Source organism: Haliotis asinina, chromosome 10 (genome assembly GCF_037392515.1).
Source record: "Haliotis asinina isolate JCU_RB_2024 chromosome 10, JCU_Hal_asi_v2, whole genome shotgun sequence".
Classification (NCBI taxonomy): domain Eukaryota; kingdom Metazoa; phylum Mollusca; class Gastropoda; order Lepetellida; family Haliotidae; genus Haliotis; species Haliotis asinina.
The window spans coordinates 33674473-33695959 of NC_090289.1; the positions used below are offsets into that span (position 1 = coordinate 33674473).

Below are 21487 nucleotides of genomic sequence, written 5' to 3' on the forward strand. Positions count from 1 at the left end.
GACGTTACTGTGATGGCACGCACAGCTATGCATATCAGCGCATCTAATTCACGTATATATTCGAGAATGACAAATATTATGCATGACAATATTCATGCTCATATCATGTATATAATAGGTATTCCCGGAAAGTGTACTTCCTCCTACTCATTACACATGCCCATAAAAGGCGACTATGCTTGTCGTAAGAGGCGACTAACGGGATCGGGTGGTCAGCCTCGCTGACTTGGTTGACACATGTCATTGGTTAGCAATTGCGCAGATCGATGCTCATGTTGTTGGTCACTGGATTGTCTAGTCCAGACTCTATTATTTACAGACAGCCACCATTTAGCTGGAATATTGCTGAGTGCGGGGTAAAACTAAACTCAATCACTTACTCACTCACTCACTCACTATACATGCCTCGTGTTTGATACAAGTAACAGCGTTTGTATAAGTTATATCAAAATAAAAGACAGAATTCACTGATTTTTCAGACAGACGTTGCAGTATTTATTACGAGGTTTATAACATGAAATTACGAACCTCTTTCAAAATATACTTTGCAATTATTTTACACTAAACGCTTTCCATACTTTATAATAAATTCGCATAGGTTTCCTAAATCATATACGATGTTTAATACTCAGGTTGCTTGCTTTCCTATCATGCTGTATGTTATTTAATATTTGATGTATTCATGTATCAGTGTTTAGGAGAGGTATTCAAGTAAGCCATTACAACTTGTTTACAAATCCTTGTTCAGTTTGTCCTGAATATAATATGTTTACACTTACCTCTAAAAAAGATTTTTGATTGTGATTTTGTCTGACGCACACGTAATACATTTCCAAAAAGAAAACACTTTCAGCATCGAAAGAGAATATTACTTTGACTTGGGATTATTTTTTAAAATACCCTCCTGATCCATATGATTTTCCTGAGGAAATATATCCGTAAAACCAGAAATAGATTTGGTCAGGCCTCGGGTAAATTTAGTAATAGGAATTTGACTGGCCATATTGACACTACGGCTTTCATAGGATGTGCTATGTGACACGATGATAATAACTTTAATTACAGAAGATAATTACTGTCTGTTCCTTAACTGTCTATTGTTCATGAGGTGTCGCGTGTAAAATGTTATACAAACATTATAATCCGTTGGTATTGAGAGAAACCGATATCGGCGAGTGTATATGGCCGCTCACTGTTTTCCCCGTTTACTTTCAAAGTATCATATTGACTTTGCCTCCAGGGGTAGAGCTGTGTTAACCAGAGCGGATGGTATTTGAATACAGCTGTAGAACTGGACAAGCGGGTACGATAGGTCGGGTATGAAGGGCACCCATTCACTAACTGGATATACGGGACACTCACCAAGTTTTTAACGTGAATACACAGAGCAAGATCACCAGCCTTTTAAAACGGTAGGTCTACACTGCCCTCTGTGACAGTCCTGTGATTCAACTGCAGCATACGTCATTTGTGTGACCGTGAGTGGCGCTTTTGTAAACATTGCAAAACCCGCGAGCTGTTATCGCTCTACCCTTGACGTGTGTTGTTTATTAATTCTATATTTAGACCTATCTACTACCTATGAATGCACCTGGATTGCGAAACTGGATCTGACAGCCTGCTGCCTCTCCCTCCTTGTGACATTGGGTAAGGGTGCCTGACAGTTACGCAAGAGGACAGGAGTGTGCACCCTTGACACAAAATAACATACAAAAGATCCCCCAAGACTGTCATAAATGAAAACTTTTCACCAAAGTGACATAAAATAAATAGCGCCAGACTAGACACATCGGTTATTGACAGACAGGTCAACGCTAAACATCTATACAGTGTCCCATAGTGAATAACCAATACCAACTGCGTGAAATCCTAATCGAAGTGTTTGTTTGTTATGGAGACGGAGCACGAGACTAGCAACAGAGTTCAGGTCTCACACCGGAAGTTCCCAAGTTTTCAAGGTAATAGCGCGATGTATCAAGGCGAGGGCGGAGAGGCAGACGACACGCTAAAGGACCAAGGGATAGACGAGTATTATCGTGACTTGGACAACAACCCACAGTTATTACATCCCACTCCACAAGTCGTTCATCCAAGTACCAGCAACATGAGCGGACACGGCAGCGCGAAAGTAGAGCCATTCTCGATTGATGCAGGTAAATACTATGTGGTGAGCGTATTCTCGCTTCGTCCAGTGATACACTTTGTACTATTATTGACATATTCGTGCTGTGTTGTTTTTGTCCTATAACGTTTTGTGCCCTTCACCGCTGTTTTTATGGAGTTCATAAAGAGTGGGTCAACCTGTATTGAATCCTTGTTTCTAGGGTCATCTCACGGCCACATATATACCTGTGTCACTAAGCAGTGTGGTGTGATGGGCCAGAAGCTATCCAGTTGACCTAGATGTGTGTCCCAATTATGTGAACAGTTGAAATGGTGCGTGGATACTGTTTCGTGTTCAACTTGTCATGCACTTGTCTTTGTGCATGTTGTTGTTCAGCGGATCGATTTAAGGGTTTTGTTGAATGTATTCATTGAACTATCGGGGACTGTGAACTGCCCTGCTGAAAAATTGTAAACAGAGCCACTTATCGAAACGTAACATTTATTATATCTGTACAGCTTAGCTATTTAAAGCGTTCCATTGGACCTGTATATACCAAGTATGGACATTAATTGTGACACGACGTATTTTATTGACTGTATCGCCCACGACAGTAAGAATCCTCATGGACTAACTTTTAATTTAATATATATAGGGGCGGTGGGGTAGCCAAGTGGTTAAGACCCGGGTTCGCTTCCCCACATGGGTACAATTAATGAAGCCCATTTCTCGTGATTCCCGTTGTGATATGGCTGGAATATTGCTAAAAGCGGTGTAAAACCAAAATTAACTCACTGAATATATGTAACTGTGATGGAAAGAAATAATTCTATTTAAATTGAGAAGGAGCCCCACTGAGTTTGGAAAATTTGAACCCGAACCTGAGGAAATCTAGACTTGCTTTATTTATGGCTTCAGCATTAGCATTGCATTTAGCGGAAGGTGAATTAATGAGATTCGGGGACTGTGAGACAAACTGAAAACCATGTTGCACGTACATGTGTGTGTTAACCTGTGCAACAGAACGTGTCAGTCCACAAACGTATCCTTTCCATATCTACATTGCTGTCTACCTGTCTTGCCCCAGCTGTTGGAAGATGGTTCGCATCAGTCGACAACGTAAAACCAAACTGGTTAATATACACATAATTATTTACCTGGCTATTACAAGGTGTTCGTGAATACAGATGTGTTTGAATCATCTGAGAGCTCTATGTGTTACCACAACTGCCTTGGTGTTTCTGTTAGTTGGATGGGAATACGTGAGTGTTTAACACCTCGGTGTGCGGTCAGGCTGCACAAAGGCGGAGAAATATATGACTGCTGTGTGGCGTTCATAGGTCGTTGTCACAGATGACTGGGTAGACCTCAAATTAAATCTCTGCAAACGGAGGTCGATTGGCTTTTCTGAACCACGACTAATCGGGGGTATGTCCCGAGGCACAACAAGTTCTGTGCCCATTCTATAGCACATCTCGCCTCTTCTCACAGAAAGTGCGAGTGTGCGAGAATGTGAGAGAGAAGGAAAGGGGAGAGAGCTAGCTTGGTGAGACTCCCACCCATGTACCTTCTCGAGAGAGAGAGAGAGAGAGCTTCAGCTTCAGCTTCCAACCATTATTTATATTTGTTTCAGATAGTAATGATGAAGGTGGGATCGGTTGCTGTGGATACATCTTGTATGCCCTGTCCCTCTTTGTCATGCTCATCACCTTTCCCTTTTGCCTGTGTCTAGCCATTAAGGTAAGAATATCGGCTGTACTAGGCCAGTATCATTGTTGGGGTGGTGGGGTAGACACATTCGAATCCACACTGAGGTGAAATGTGTTGCATCGCCTTGATATTCCATGAATAATGCTAAAAGCAGCCTGAAACTACAATCACCCACTAACATCACTGAAGTGCAGGACACCACAATTAGCCCAGGTCTATTTGCCATGAAACGTTCGTAGCGTTAAGGTGATCGTAACTCCAATACTTTAATATTGACTTAAAACTGGTGTAGCGCTACGTTCGCCATGAGGAATGGGGGCCCTGTTCAGTTGTGTCCCTTGGCAGTGTCAGGATCATTTACCTTGTTCTATTTCCTACGAGGAACCGATCAGTTCATATGCTAAGCTCGTGTAGAGAAGGAAGGTGGCATTACATCAGTACCACTGCCATGCGTCAGTGATGTGGAGCCACACACAGTCAAGTGACCATGAATCATTCACACGAGGTCGACAACCTGGGTTCGATTCCTCACGTGGATACAGTGTGTGAAATCCATATCTGGTATTGTGATATACGTTTTACGCCGCTTTTAGCAATATTCCAGCAGTGTCATGGTGGGGGACCCCAGAAATGGACTTCACACATCGTATCAATGTGGGGAATCGAATCGGCTCTTCTGACCAGCGAACACTACCCAACCGCCACTCTTAGAAAAACGTTTGAGGTATGATCGTGTTGTAGCTTTGTTCATCGGATCATGTAAGAAATCAGATCGTTGCGACTTTGTCACTGTGGATAAGCACTACCTCATGTGACTCAACAGTTAGGTTATCAGATTGTGCTCGCATGGGTCATATGGGTTTCCCCTTTGCATCCATTGTGTTTTAGGGAAGATTACTCCGGACAGTTGCCCATGGATTCACGTATACGGACATTCGTTTAATCGGGCAGTGAGTAAGTGAATTTAGTTTTACGCTGTACTCAGCACTATTCCATCTATGCATAATCAAGTCCCACCCGATCCCGTCAGTCGCCTCTCACGACAAGCATGGGTTACTGAAGATCAATTCTAACCCAGATCTTCACGGGTATAATATTTAAGAAACCGCAACTGTTCGAATGAGGGAAAATTGGGGTAACTCTACAACAGTATACCAAGCCTCTTCGTGTCATAGCACAATATACAAAACATTACTATATACTGATTGCTTATGTAAAATAGACAAGTAAAGATTCGGGTTTGTAAGAGACGAGTAACAGTTCAGGTGTCTCACTGACCTGGTTGATGTACGAGCGGGTGTCATCGTATCAGTGTTGCGTTGATCGATGCTCACGATCATATTGTCATGTGTCAGTCACTGCACTGTCTGGCCCTGGATTATCCACACCAACCATCTTACATCAGGAAGCCTCAGTATCCAATGGTTGTCATGAGAGATGGCCAACGGAATCGGGCGTTAAGGTTCGCTGACTTGATGGACTCTTGTCATCGTATCCCAGTTGTGTACATCGATGATCATACTGTTAAAAACTTGATTGTATGGACCAGACTCAAGTATTTGCTGACCGCCACCAAGCTAGAATGTTGCCGAGTGCGGTAACAAACAATTAAAAATTTGTGTAAGATAATATGAACCATACTCACCCAAAAAATTGATTTGTGCTGGTACATTTTTTGTAATGAAGACAAAATCGATTACACTTTGCCACAATATTTTCATGATCTTATACGTTTCGGTGCAATTATTTTTTGAAACGGTTGAAATTCTTTGTTCCACCATGCGATGTAGACGCCCTGTGAAGGTTGTATTGAGTGCAACTGGGCATCACTTGCAAGAGCAACTTCACAACATCACCTCCAATTTACGTGGTCACAACTACCTTGTTGGGGACCGTGAAGGTCCGTGGGTAGAATAGGTCTTTAACAACCCATGCTTGCTATATAAAAGGCAATTATGCTTGTCGTAAGAGGTGACTAACGAGATCACTGGATTATCTGGTCTAGACTCGATTATTTACAGACCGTCGCCATATAGCAGGAATTTTGTTGAATGCGGCCTAAAACTAAATTAACTCAATAGAGATACGATGACCTGCATCAACGAGTTAACAAGTCGGAAACTTGATCCCGATCTGCAGTCCATTCGAGAAGCATAGGTGGCTTAATGTGTATGAATGTGACACATGCTACAATTTATTAAACAAAGATATTACATTTTTAAGGAGTTTAACAGCAGCATACACACACACACACACACACACACACACACACACACACATACACACACACACACACATATATATATATAATAAAATCAAATACATACACGCACGCACGCACGCACACACACACACACACACACACACATATATATATATATATATATATATATATATATATATATATATATATATATATATATATATATATATATATATAATTATAATAATAGAATCAAATACATACATACACGCACGAAAACACACACGCACGCACTCACTTCCTTTTAAGGTTAAGAAGCATATATTACTTAAATAGCAAACATGTTGACCATATTATCAACATACACTGTAGATTAAATTGTTACAATACACGGCTGAGTGCTGACCGATGAAGTAACACAGTTGATTTCACTGGTTGACAACACATGTGGATTATTGACAATGTATGATGGAATAGTAGCTATTGATTTCCGTACAGGGTGGCATTGTGTGAATATATCTTTATTTGGTGTACAGAATTAATCAATAATTATGAATGTCGATGAGAATGGACCTGCGGCCAAATACATGCAGAATAATGTAGCCGATCACGTGAGAACATGGGCCACAATGTGATCTTTAGTTGCCGATACAGGCATGTTTGGATATCCCATATCAGTTGTCTTTGAGTAAATATAACAGAAGGGGAAGACGGAGAAGAAAGTAGTGCCATTAAGAAATGTATCACACTTTGGAACTGCAGAGGAATGGGGAATGTGGAATATGTAACGTATGGAAAGACCTTGGCCTACACTTTCAAAGCTCCTTTTGCCAACCCTGACCAAAACGTACCTGCCCACAAAATATCATATCTTCATATACATCTCAAAATGTTAACCCGACCGTCGGGTAGGTGACTGTGAGAATCTGTCAGTCCATGTTAAATATACGGGAAAGACATCCATCGTCAGTAGCATTCAGTTAGATTGCAATGTTTACATGTACGATGCTGTAGAGGGGTTGCGGGGTAGCTGTGCGACCAAGTTCAGTCTGAAGTGTTTACCCAGATAGGATGTTCCGGTGTCCTCGTAACCGAACACTTTCAACATATTTATCTCTACATACATTATTTTTAAAGGATATAAGCTCCTAGTTAAGTACTAAAAGGCTTTTTGAAAGGACAGTGGCGTCACTCTGTCTTACATTAACTTACTAAACATAACTCATGACTATTCATATCTTTTGCGCGTGAAATTTTCATTACAATCTTGAATCATGTTAAACTTTATTATTGTCCATATGTTGCGATTTTAAGGTACTTAAAATTACGTAGATCAGAATCAATGCGCCCAAAACACGCATGCAAGATATTTTTGAGTGGTTTTATTGGGTTGCTTGAAAAACGCAGGTTTCTGCGTTAACGCGAACACTGTCAGCGCTAAGAAAGCTTCGAAAATCAAGGCCGAAAGTCAAACAAACATTAAAGTCAAACAACATAAGCGATCCCCTTATTAGTTTTGAAATTTTCTTCAAACAATCAAAACTAATAAAGGGATCGCTGAGATCGATGTTACCACATGCAAATGGGGAAAGGTGAGCACATGCAAATATATAAATTATGTATAGTTACCTCTGTGTGCGTAAAGGGATAAATATCGTCACGTAAATAGAACGTACCGCGGTAAGAGGTTACTTTAACCTTGCCACCATGCATATGTAACGTAACGTTACCGTAGCAACTGGTCAGTATAACAATATGTGTATTACCACCGGAAATATAAGAGTACAAAATCAAAAGTACCGCTACCCTTCGTGATGTAAGGTTTCCATAGCAACAAAGTCCGTCCTTCATACATATGATATTTAATCAACGTAAATTTACGTAATCCTAATATCTGTTTTTGCAAATCAAAGAAACGTAATACTCAGAAAAACGACAAAGATATTTTCAGTTTCATTGAACAGTTCAAGATTGGGGACATTGAAGACCTTCTTGGTATTTGACTGTGTGTGTTATGTGGAGTGGTGACGATCATTAGCTGTCATCTACTTCGTGAGCAAATTTACAGGAGACATCATGACAGTTTGAAAACTGATTGATTGGTGTTAATTAGAGGACTGATCAATCAGAGCTCTTCTGAAGTGTCCACGAGTTCTGAAGCAGCTCGTCCAAACACACAGAGACAGTACACAACGACAAGCTACCCACGACTGATGTAGGTTGCTTTTGTAGCGGTAACCTATAGAGAACAATAGCTTAGCATCTGGTCATCTTTTAATGGAAGTCAATATCATGAACTAAAATATGTGTTTTATGATATTATGTTACTAATATATCACAGAAAAGGATGAGCAGTGTAAACGTAAAGGAAAGTGCAAATATGTTTCTAACCAATATGTACGATCAAGGTCTGCCGTGGTATTCAATCTCACCAAATTAACTGATCCCGGCCTTAACTGTACTAAGTCATGAAATATGCTATTGTGTACTTTTGTATTTTCATTATATAGATTATATCACACAACTTCTTTATCGTAGTCTTAATATCATATACTGGACAGCAATAGAAACGCAATACTGTTTTGTTGTTGTTTTAAGAGAAGACATAAACCTGAACGTCTACTTTTATAACATTTCGTATTTTCAAAACTTGCCTTTCATTTGCTGTTCAGTGTATATAAAAGTGGTGTTGTTCATACTCAGTCATTGACTAAGCTCAATGAAGGGACATGTCATAATGACTCGCGAATGAATACAGTGCTTGAGTGATACGCTCCATATATAGAGCTAAATGATGGACAGCCATGTTTATCTTCTGAAACACACAAACACTCATAATTGGAAACCTGATGAGGACATTCAGGCAATAATTTATTGGTCAGGCGAGGCATAGAGTACTTAATATGTGGCCTTATTGGCATGTTTACCGGTCCGATAACACCATTTATCATATGATAGAATATACGAGAACATATACAATACAGGAGTGTTTGAGCGCCTGGGTTTGTGCGTGAGTTTGTGAGTGCGACCGAATGAATGAATGAGTTTTTAGCAATATTCCAGCAATATCGGACACCCGGAAAGGGTTTCACATGTTTTATCCACGCGGGGAACTGAACTTAGGTCTAACACGTGACAAGCGCACTCTTTAACCGCTAAGCTACCTCACCGCCCCCAATGAATGAATAAATGAATTAGATCGGCACAGTCAAAATATCGCTACTTGTTTACGGCGTCCTGTAATAAACATGCTCTTCATCTTAGCCAACGTTTTTTCGCAGCGTGTATATATCAACAGGTGAGCGCGGATCATGGCTACGCTATAGAAAATCTCACTTACATTTAGATACAAAATCAAAGAAACCCAGTAAACAATATAACGACACCAAAGGGACTAGTAAATTTAGTTAGTTATGACCGCAGTTCGCATAATAAGCATTCCGAACATAACCGGCGAAAACCTCAGTTCGTTTATGAGTCGTTATTTTCGAAGCTCTCTTAGCACTAAGTGAGTCGCAAGTGCCATGCATTAACATTAACTTACGACTATCTGAGCGCTAACAGAACTTTGAAAATCTAGGCTCAGTTCTTTATAAGCGAGTTCGATATAAACGAACTTTACGGTATTGACTGTACATGAATACATAAGACTTATTTCGATGTTTTGCGTTTATGAATAACTGCAAAATAAGAAAATACCTGGTGTATGAACACTGTATCCATCCACATATAGGATTTACTTACAGGCGTTTCTAAGTCAATATGCTCATATATTTGTTACCGCTTGTTTAATTATTAAGACGTAACTGCGGACATTCGATAAATCTATACCAATGACGATGCCCCAATCCCTCTCGTCCTGCTATCGACCTAGAAACAATAGCTCTTTAGTGATAATGTAATATTGTTTCCCTGTGAAAACATAAACGCATACAAAATTTCTTCGTTAGTCAATCAAATACCATGGAATCACTTGAAATAAATTGGGGCGTCGGAGTAGTTAAGTGGTTAAAGCGTTCGTTCGTCATGTCAAAGACTGGGATTCGAACCCCTACGTGGGTGGCATGCGTGAAGCCAATTTCTGGCTTCGCATGATATTACTGGTAAACACATGTAGGATGATCCACGACCTGACAAATGACCCCAATTTGCATACTTGGGAACGCCCCACAGAACGATCCACTTGAAACAAGAGGGAGACAGGTTGTCTGATAAATATCGAAATCTGTTTATCAGTATTGAGACAGATGTAAAACAGTAGCGAGACAGGTGTTACACAGTAGCGAGACGGGTGTTAATCAGTAGCGGTGTTGATTTCATGTCACGGTTAGCATGTATTGCACGTGCATAATCGTCAAGCTACCTGTAGCAGCCAAGTGTACTCGCCCAATTCGTTGTACCGCCTCTCTTGTTACAAATGCGTTTAGTGCGCAGGATCATCTAATATGTGTCTGGCAGTACTGGAGTATTACTGAAAGTGGCGTAAAACGTATGTTACATTACATTGCATTATTTATATATTAGTGTTTAGCAAAGGATGTAATTTGGCATGACGCAACTTCCTCGCCCGATGTTTTTCAGTATAGATTTACTGTAACTGTGAAATGGGTTTGTGGAACGGGGTACGTCTTGACTAACGTTCTCAGAACAAAACAGGGTAGCATCTTGCAATGCGTGATTTGGTTAAACCGCATTTGTGTTGCAGGTGGTGCAAGAATACGAGAGGGCGGTTATATTTCGACTGGGTCGACTGGTACCCGGGGGTGCCAAGGGACCAGGTAAGCACAACTGCATTATATTGAAACTAGCCCTTGAATATCTTTATTGACTTGTTAACCATCAACGCTATGATCACCTTTAGGCCGTCACGTTTGGAGCCTGAAATTCACCAATCGTCATGTTTGAAATAAGCAGCGTATTGTCTTACATCCTATTATGTCATCACCCGAAAACGAACCCAGGGCTTCCTGAGAAATCTGCCTAGTCACACCATGTAGTCATCAGGCTGTTTGTTGTATGACCATGTTGTATGGTCTAGTTCGGATGAAACTGACGAAATGGCAGACTTTTCTTGGTGTTGAAAGAAGATGATCAATATGGATTAGATGGTTTAAACTTTCAGTTAACCAATTATATTTCAAGCCCGACAGGGTACTTAAGGTATGGATAGGTTTCCTCGCTGAATCTCTGCTTGTCATGAGGTGATACAACCATTCCTAGTAGTCTGAATAACGACGTATATACGTATAGTATTAAAAAATGTGGTTTATTTTCGCTTGAAATAGAAAAAATATAAGTTGTACTTGCAAATGGTTATGAGATCTTGAAGATATAGATTTACATAGACGAGACTGTATGTACTTTGAAGCAGATCTCATAACTTGGTGATAATGAATTTATGATGATAATGATGACATTCTCTTGGGCAGGAATGTTCTTCATCGTCCCCTGCATGGATTCCTTCACCAAAGTAGACCTTAGAACCGTGTCGTTTGATGTACCACCCCAAGAGGTGAGTGTGATAAAGGCATTGTCAGCAATGTTGTCATTAAATACTCACGTGTGGACTAAGGATAAGAGTGCCAGATGAAAACCTACACCATTACATACTGTCGGTCGTGTTTATTAACCACCTGTCCAAATTGTAGTCGGATGATAGAAATGAAGTCGTTGCGATCGTAGTAAATGCAGCCTTTCAACGTAACTTGGTATGACCTTGACGAGGATCGACCCACCGACAGTGTACGAAATAGCGACTGGCTCTTCTCACAGTACTTCTCCCCAGTCACTGACATGCCAGCGAATCTTCTGGGGATCATTCTTAAATATACCACTCTCTCCGACTTTTACAGTACACTTATAAGTCATGCAAGATTATGGTCTAATAAATAATGGTGTTTTAACTTTTTAAATCCTTTCTTTGCTTAGTTTTGCATTCACATTTTGGGCATGTGAATTATTTTGGGGAACAGTAACTTTCATGCATAGCTAGCCCGACTGGCAAGCAAACTTTAGAAACAATTTCCTACACTGCCCGCGGACCTCCCGCTCTGTGGGCAAAACTTTTGCCAGCTACACCTTCGAGCAGCCACAATGTTAAGCGTTTGTCTCAATATGGGCATTGTAAAACCTCACTTACTTTATTTCAGGTATTGACGCGTGACTCTGTGACGGTAGCCGTTGACGCTGTGGTCTACTACCGTGTAAGCAACGCCACTGCCTCTATAACGAACGTCGAAGACTCGAGTCGATCCACAAGACTGTTAGCAGCCACAACACTAAGGAACGTCCTTGGAACCAAAAGTCTGAGCGAGATTTTGTCTGAGAGAGAGGGTATCAGTCACACCATGCAGGTAAGACGAGTTAATGTCTGTCAGCCTGTCTCTCTGGATCTGGTTTCGAGGGGAAACCTAAAGAGCACTTTCACTTGTCACTCTAAGGAACACGTACGATCTCAGACTTGTGTTGATTGCAGCATAAAGATCAGTAACTTTGTATCAGTAACAAGCTACGTTACTGTGCATGATGAAACGTATGGAAACAGTTTTCTGGTTTGTTTCGGATATGTCTGAAATATCGCGATGTAAGGTTAAATACTAATTCACTGACACTGATTTGGAAATGCTCAGAATGCAAATATTTTGAGCATCACCTATGGATGTTGCTTGAGGTGACGTCAGGTGGCGTTAACTTGCGTTTAATATAATTGTGGTTATAATGCACGTTCGCCCTTGTGCCATTTTACTGGGAAGGCCAACAGAGATGACATTCGGCATTTTTCCTGTCTCCGACCTATCCTTGTTCTGTCCCCATGAAGCTTGTTGACAGACAGGGAAACAAGATGGACAATCTTGCATCTTTATGGACGGTGGGGAAGCCAGGCGGTTAAAGTGTTCGATTCCCAATATGGGTACAATGCGTGAAGCCCATTTCTGGTGTCCCCTGCCTTGAAGGTGCTGGAATATTGGTAAATGTGGTGTAAAGACCAACTCTCTTGTTCAAAGAACGTATGCTGATATGCGTGAAGTCACCGCTCCCATATTTTAATGTAGACTTATGACAGCCGTAACTGTGAAATTGCTTTGTGGACCACGCGATTTTGATGTTGCTTGAATATTACTAAAAGGCGGTGTAAAACCACACTCACTCTTTTGACTTCATTACAGCATGAGGTGTGCCATTCTCAGTTTTAATCAATATTCTTTCCACAGACATCCTTGGATGAAGCGACAGATCCATGGGGTGTGAAGGTTGAGAGAGTCGAAGTGTAAGTAGTATGCAGACGATACCACAAACAATGTGCGCAGCTCACCAATTCTAAATCTTGCCTTTACTTTAATCCCAGACTCTAAACTGCCCAGTCTGACCTTGATTCATATTATGAAAATTAACACGCATGGGTACAGAGCTCATTTCAGGTACCCCTTCATATGATAACTGATGTTCTCGGATGAGATATGGTTATAGACATTAGTCTGTGTGTCTGCTAAATCCAAGATGGCTGCGTAACTCGTATTTACCCCTTCTTTCCATTTTCTAGTAAGGACGTGCGACTGCCACTTCAGCTCCAGAGAGCAATGGCTGCCGAGGCGGAAGCAACTCGTGATGCACGTGCAAAGGTAGGTAACTCTTTCATCGCACATGCTCGTCTCCTGTGAGACTGTCCTGTGATGATGCATAGGGTAAGGCCAATGAAATTTCTTTGTTCAAATATTGTTGATAAAGATTTATTCATCCTATCACTTAAGGAACATGCCAATGAAAACATTTTAGATCCAGGGTTTGTGCGATTTTAAGAAAAGATACCTATTGTACCCAACAAGTCAAAACATTGATTAAACTGCTGCATCATTTTCGTCTCCTGGTGACTGGGGTTCCGTCTTTAATACAGTCCAGAAGTTTGAGACCAACTCTTTCAACTGGATATATAAACATTAATCAGTATTGTTTGATACATCTAATGACTTAGATTGGAACACTACTCTCCTTCTAATCCTTGCAAACGTGGCAAAGGGAAACCTGAAAATCTCAAAACGAGGCTCTGCCGCTAGAAATGTTTGGTGGTCTGGTACGGACATGATATAATGTCAGTCACAATGTATGTTACATGAAAACATTTGACAAGCGCAAGGAACACATAACAGGTGTAGCTAGTGAGTTAGATGGATTGTGAACCATTGTTGGCCTCTTCAAACAGGCCCAGTCTGTGACGACAATCTGCCTAAACATAAACTATAGAAGTACGACGATAAACTTAAGAATTTACAATTAAATTCTATTTCTAAATACCATTTTCATATGAAACAAGGAACTGGAATGTAGTATAACCATAGTTGTTTGTAGCATCACTTTTCACTTTCACACCATAAAATTCGCATCGGCCGAAAAGTTGATCATTGTATAAATTGGTTAATGAGACTCATGCTAGAATTTGTTGCAACCCTTGGAGGGGTCTAGGGGTGGTCTAGTGCTTAAAGCGGCCTAAAACCCTAAAACTAAACCCAGTCAGTCACCTCTCGCTAACATGGTATGAACTCTGAATATGAGGTCCCAAAAATAACATGTTGTATAAGTATTACGTCCCGGCGTAAGATAACAAACAACTTATACCTTTATGCGAAAAAACAAATTGTATACTCAAAGAAATATATACGCTACAGTGGACATCTTTGTAACAGACATGGACCTTCCGTGTTTCAGGTCATTGCCGCAGAAGGTGAACAAAAGGCTTCCCGGGCTCTGAAAGAAGCCGCTGATATTATCACTGAGTCTCCTGCAGCTCTCCAGTTGCGTTATCTGCAGACACTAAATGCCATCTCGGCTGAGAAGAATTCTACCATCATTTTCCCTCTACCAATTGACATGATGCAAGCCTTTGTGAAGAAGTAGTTACTGAAGCTAGTGCCATTTTAGATTGCAACAAGCAAGCATAATAGGAGAATTCTTATTTGTCACATAAGCACGTTTGAGAAATTAATAGGGGAAGGGGGAGGGGTTGTGTTGTTTTATCAATTTTATACCTGTTTAACTTGTATATATGCATTGGTTGTTTGATGTGAATCCTGACGGCTGGTTTCATGGTCACTGTGTAAATAGTTGACCCTTTTAGGCTAATTGATTACTGTTGTATCAACAAGGTATGACCCTATGGGTGGTATAACCTGTACTGAGGCCGGTTTTGTATATAGTGCTTTGTATATTATATATGATGACAAATGATTATTTATTCAGATTCTTGAGAGCCTCCCTCTCTACGATTTTGGCAAAGATGTGGGTTTGAATCACCACATATGTTCGATTCCCCTCATGGGTACAACTGCGAAGCCCATTTCAGGTATCCCCAGCCATGATATTGCTGGAATCTTGATGCGTAATACTAAACCCATTCATTCTGTGATTCTGCATGACCTTTATGTGTTTCAAAGAAACGTATCTGTTAATTGTACTTGCGTTATTGTTGGACTCCAATGTTCCCCTTTAACATGCTGATGATGCCACTGCTGCTGGTGATGATGATGATGATGATGATGATGAAATTAATAACAATAATGTCGCTTTGTAACGTTCAGTACAGGCAAGGTTATTTTGAAAGGTTATATAAATCAGAACATGTTTACTTTCTCCACTGGTGGGTTATAACGTTTTGTTTTGCATACCATTTGATATTAATCACTGAAAAGTGGAAATGTCTTGGGACCGTTTGTTTCGTTTCGCACATGTCTCTAGTTTTGATGCTTATATTAATGCCCAGAAATAAAGATATGTTTGCATTGTTGCTTCCACCATATATACCCAAGCTGTGTGATCCACTAAACAAAGATAATGCCCCAAGGTACAGAAATGGTGAAAAATGGTGAAATTACGTTCCCCTTGATCAGAAGATTGCATTAAAAACAGTTTAACAGACAGTGTTGTCTCAAACTATATATTCAAGAATATATTTCCATGTATGCTGCCCAGCTGCTGTCAGGTGAATGAAACTCCTTTATGTTGCTTGGATAGCGACATAAACAAGACCTACTTCAGAGGCTACGTACAAGGGAGTCTTGGAAAGAGCAGGGAGTGTTGCAGTGTCAGAGCTTGGACAGGCATCGGTGATAGACCTGCGATAATGATTCAATGATCGCCATCATTTGGCCCTAAGAAAGGTAAAGAACAACGCGCTGGTGATAGGACATAGTCCAGACGGTAGATAGGTTCGGTTAATGTGATCTTACAAAATAATTTCAGGGATATGCTTCTCTTCGTACTTGACAGCTTTTTCTGTACAAATGTATCAACACAAATTTAGCAGTTGAAAATTAACAAGCAAAACCTAGTTTTGTTTATGTTGGTTTCAATAGTTTCTGCTCTACAAATCCGTTTACCTTTGCTCTATTTAGAATTATAACTGTGTGTGAATAGTATTTACTCATCATCAGACTTCATTTATCTTTAAAATTTGAAGGAGTAGCCAGGTAGGTAAGGCGTTCGCTCGCCAGAAACGGGTCTGATACCCCACATGGCTACAATGTTTGACGTCAATTTCTTGTGTGATATTGCTGAACGATTGCTCACTGTACTAACTCACAATCGTGCTTAAATTGTACATATGCCTTCATGAGCCAGATTAACATCACTGTCTTAGCAGTAGTCCATATTTTTATGTATTGTAAGTAAAGACAAGAAATAAACTATTTATCTATGTTATCTCTCGGTCATATCTCCGTCGACTCACATTTTGAACAGCAGAAGCGTTTGAGACGCCTCTTTCGAAAGGCACGTTTTGATTATCAGGCGTGACCTTGCACTCCGGTTCTCGTGACAATGATGAGACCCTACTTATTCTCTTGGGAATCTGAATCAGTAACTGAACACGATAAGCAACACTATGACACAAATGTAGCCCCCTCGGCGACCATAAATATGTACTCAACTCAAAAAGTTGAAGCCCATCCCGGTTTTCAGTATTGAGTGTTTCATAGTTCTTATTATCATCCTAAAATGATAATAATATCTTATTATCATACTAAAATGTTAAATATTGGGGTGGGCAATAACTTGGTTTTTTTCTTTGTCAAGTATGTGGAAATCATTTGAGTTCATACACGCAGCCAGACGTTAACCACACTGTGGCGGACTTTCTCGCGGTATCGCCTATGAGGAAACAACTGGTCGCCATAAAAGGAAACAGCACTGAACAATATCGTGTGAATTAATATAATCAAATTCGGATCTTTCACTCTGACACGATCCTCCAAACACACACTGAGAGGTATTGGACTACACAATCTGGAAATCGCATTGCGTCCGACTTAACGTGGTTGCACTGTACTACAGTTGAACAATGCTCTATGGTCCTCTTGAATCTATGTTATTTAACGACACATTCAGGATTATATCTCAGATGTTATTTATTTCTTTGTGATTTCACAGCGCTGCGAAACTCCACATCTTACAGCCATACTGAAAATACATGGTTAATGATGATACTGATAAACAACATAAGCTTAAGGATTACCTTTTTGTCGGTGTGCAAATGCACCGTGTTCATGCGAATAACTATCTGTTAACAAAGGGACACAACTCTTCAGTACGGTTATACCACAGATACGTGCATTGTAGGCTACACATATTTTCCCACTGACCTTTATCATAATGGTATATTTTAAATATAAATATATTAACTAAGCCGTCATGAGCTGTTGCATGTACAAGTGTGCATAACCAGGATGAGGTTACACTCAGTAAACGTCATCACGTAAAACATGACAGCACTAAATATGTAAAAGAATATAGTCAGTTTTAATAAATGGGTGGATATACATTTAAAAACCACATTCGCCAAAATCGCCCAATGACAATTGCCACATGATTCAGTCTGCACTGAAGGCGTCGTGTCGGAATCGGTGTCGTGTAACCTGTACCGACTGGTGAGTGTAGAGAAGGGGGCCGATACATCTTTGGGGGAAAGGTGGTGAGGGTAGGTTGATCAACTCAGTTGCAGCGATGGAGCAAGGTATTTATTTTAAAATGTCTGTCAATAAAGGATAGTAAAGCCCAAATGTTTATCACAATATTAACATAAAATAATACTGATCAAAATTACGAAAACCGATATACAAGAGATCCAGTCCCATCATTTCATACCAGACTACAGACCAGCTTGCTGGGGTTCATCGGGACTTACAGTAACGAGGTTTCCAGCGAAAAGAGAAAATACTTTTACACTGTTACCTATCACATATACAGACAGTATATGTCAAGTGAATAGAAACGACAAAAAAAAAATCTCTGCGAAAAGCATAGTCGATTATAAAATTGTGACTAATCATAAGCAGATATTTGTTTCAGCAGTATTCTACTGCAACTTTGCAATGTTCTTTGTAAACAATACGGGTATGAACCAGACAATTCATCATGAGAGAGCATATGTTTATGAATTACAATGAAACAATGATGACACTAGGTGTTCGCGAAAGGTTGACCCTATCCTACCCAACCGCTGGCACTCGTCATAAACATAAACTATGTTTAGTCAGTTCTTCACCTGAAATAATTCAGGAACGTATGGTACAAGTCAAAATAGGGAAGTGCATCTGACATCGTTGATGCTTCAAATTTGGATTTTCATCCACAAACGTCTTGAAAGCTTCACTGAGGCTTTAAATGTTGTAACTTTGATCAAACAAATGTTGTAACTTTGATCAAACAACTTCCGAACAAGTGTGGCATGATGCTTTTTGGAATCCTGAAACGTGTAAAAATCAATTCTTGGTCTGTCAAACCAGTGGTTGATGTCATGACCCAACCCATGTCGACATAGGCAACGATAGTTAACCAAACACGTAATTATACCCCTCAACATCCATTTTCAGAACCAACAACGAACAAAGGTTAAAACGTTCATTAAAATTAACACTGAATTTCCACCAAGTGGATCTTAGAGAGGCGATGGGTAGCTAAATTGTCATGCCGTAAACCTGGGTCGATTCTCCAAATGGATGCAATGCCCTTTACCGATGTTCTTCGTTATATTTCTAAAAACGGCACTAAACATTACCCCTTTTCTTCAAAAGTACGTGTTTATGAATGGAATATTAAAAGATTTACCCGAGCGTACTTTTTTCTACAGAGTGATGATACCCGAAGTCTTCATTCGGGGTCAGTTTAATGAATATCCAGTTTGTATGTCAAATCGTGTAAACACTTAACGTACTCTTAATGATAATTCTGAAATAATCGAAAATATATCCCATCGGTATTTCAAATTAATAGCGGACACCAGGTGGTATTCGGTGTCGCAGTTTTGATGCGCCGGGATCCGCTTATCCCAGATTTTGTCAGGTTATGATCCTGTGTTTATACCACAATAATGAGTTGAATTCAGGAAGCTGTGAACGTCTGTCGGGGTTTAAGGGCTCAACATAACGTCTTCGCACACAGAACACCCTTACGCTTTAGTTGTTTTGTTTTTTGTTTTGTTTGGTGGTTTGTTGTCCCAGCTCCATGATGGTGGTCTGTAAATAATCGACTCTGGAAATGACAATTCAGTGACTGACACCATAAGCACAGACCCACCATTTGAGATACAAGCGACAAACAAGTCAGCGTGTCGGTGTCCTCCCATACTGTCTAAAATTTTTAGATAAGGTACAGGTAAGTAATTAGGTGGTATGGGATTTTCACGGATTGATTAACAGATTAACAGATTTTAGGCCGTATGGGAATGGAAGAGTCCAACTTGAGACATAAGAGGGGTGTATCACATGTCAAATAATAAATAAATAATAAATAACACAAGACAAACTAAATATATATCAACAATTTTAATAATAAATTATCTGTAATAATCTGTCAACAGTTTAATAGTTCAGATACATTTCCATATTTCAAGCAACACAAGAAGATGTCAGTCGTTCACATTCAGAAACAAGATCACTTCAGGTCACGTAGAAGGTGAGCCACATGGTCCACAAATTCCATCACACCCAGCTCTTGGCTGCTCAGCTTGTCCCTCGCCCTTCGGATCTTGTTGTCTACAGCCAAATACTTCTTCTTCCTTCTGGGTTCACGCTGATGACATTGTTGTTGTGCAAGTCGAACCTCAGTCTTGGATTGTACATCGCTGACCTCACTGCATCGAAGGTAGGGAGAGTACTGGAGGTGCCGGTACTACATTCTTCCTCAGGGTAGATAACTCGTCGTCGCAGATCTGAGGGAGTCAGACCACCTGATTCCGTTAGTCGCCTCTTTCGATAAGCAGGCGTTGCCGAAGGCCAATTCTGCCTCAAGTCCCCACGGTAGGTACATTTGCAATACATAGCCATAGCAGATATGCCCTTTCTGAGAAAAGTGTTACTTGGCCAATAAAAAACAATACGTATTCATTTTTAATTTAGGAAGATGGTCCAATATTCTTCTCAGATATCATGTTATATATCTCTAAGTACCAAGCTCCTTGGTTGATGTTTTCTCAAGAAGCGACATTGTCATTTTTCAGATCATGAAGCATTTTCTGACTGTTTTTATCATCTTACTCTTCGACATATAACGTAGTTCCACGTAATTATCAGTCCTATTTTTTCCGAAAACTGAAAGTTCAAAACAAATCGACACAAAGAGGCTATTCCAATTCGTTTTCGCATCAGCTGGAATTATGAAGCTCGGTAGCTGACACTATATCACTACCTCCCCATTCGGAAAGAGGGGTAAAACTGGTCCCAAGCACGCAAGGCATGTATACATGTACGTATTACGTTGCCACTTCAGCGATCGATTGGTCAGGCTTGGATAACTGTCAGTAAGATCTTCTACCCCGATACTGCAGAGCTTTTCGTGACAGTGTCATAGTGTCGGACTCGGGGTAAAGATCTGATTTCGACCCATTCTTGACCAACTCGGGTCGTTCCGGCACAAGTCTTCCAGGTGGCGGAAATGGACGAGTGGTGACGAATGATATACATTAGGAAACCGTTCGTTTTGCTTCGCTGATGGTGCTTGCTTGCGTATGTTCAGATGGCCAACTAGCGCGAACAATACATTGCTCAGCTCGGTGTCACACTCGGTTCACTGTTTGCAAACTAAAAAATGTCTTTTGACAATTGATTAAATATATGCCTGTAATTATTTTCTTGCTAGTAATAGTGGCCTATAGACAAAGACATGGTGCAGTGTCCGAATACTCATTCATGACCATCTGTTGATCATTTCAAGTAACTCAAACGATAACAGCTTGGTTGATTACGAATTTGTTCATTTGTGTAAGTAAGTGGATGAATATCTGTGGCCTCCTCAACCATGTTGCTATGAAGACCGCATCAAATGACGTACTTCCGCCGCTCTCACGATTTCCCTCCTCGATTTTGCCCTCTTGGCCCTCGAGTGTACGGGCCGTCGGATTAGGAAGCTCGTGCGAAACACTCTGTACAAAACGAACTCACCCAAGGTTATTTGGCTCATTACCTCTCATTGTTGGGTGCGCTTCTTTT

At 40.4% G+C, this 21487-nt stretch overlaps 1 protein-coding gene across 2 annotated transcripts; it reads left to right on the forward strand.

Annotated features, from left to right (window-relative positions):
• Positions 1-1642: 1642 nt before the first annotated feature.
• LOC137297837 (band 7 protein AGAP004871-like) lies at positions 1643-16706 on the forward strand. Of its 2 annotated transcripts, XR_010957702.1 has the most exons (9): positions 1658-2153; positions 3738-3844; positions 10723-10795; positions 11447-11529; positions 12167-12370; positions 13229-13284; positions 13558-13636; positions 14718-15085; positions 15127-16706. XR_010957702.1 is itself a non-coding variant. In XM_067829800.1 (8 exons), exons 1-8 carry the CDS (start codon positions 1892-1894, stop codon positions 14904-14906), a joined length of 1053 nt encoding a protein of 350 aa, XP_067685901.1. In that variant the 5' UTR covers positions 1643-1891; the 3' UTR covers positions 14907-16706. The 2 variants fall into 2 exon arrangements, 1 of the variants encoding a protein (XP_067685901.1); XM_067829800.1 differs by having other exon boundaries at positions 1643-2153; positions 14718-16706.
• The last annotated feature ends 4781 nt before the right edge of the window (positions 16707-21487 follow it).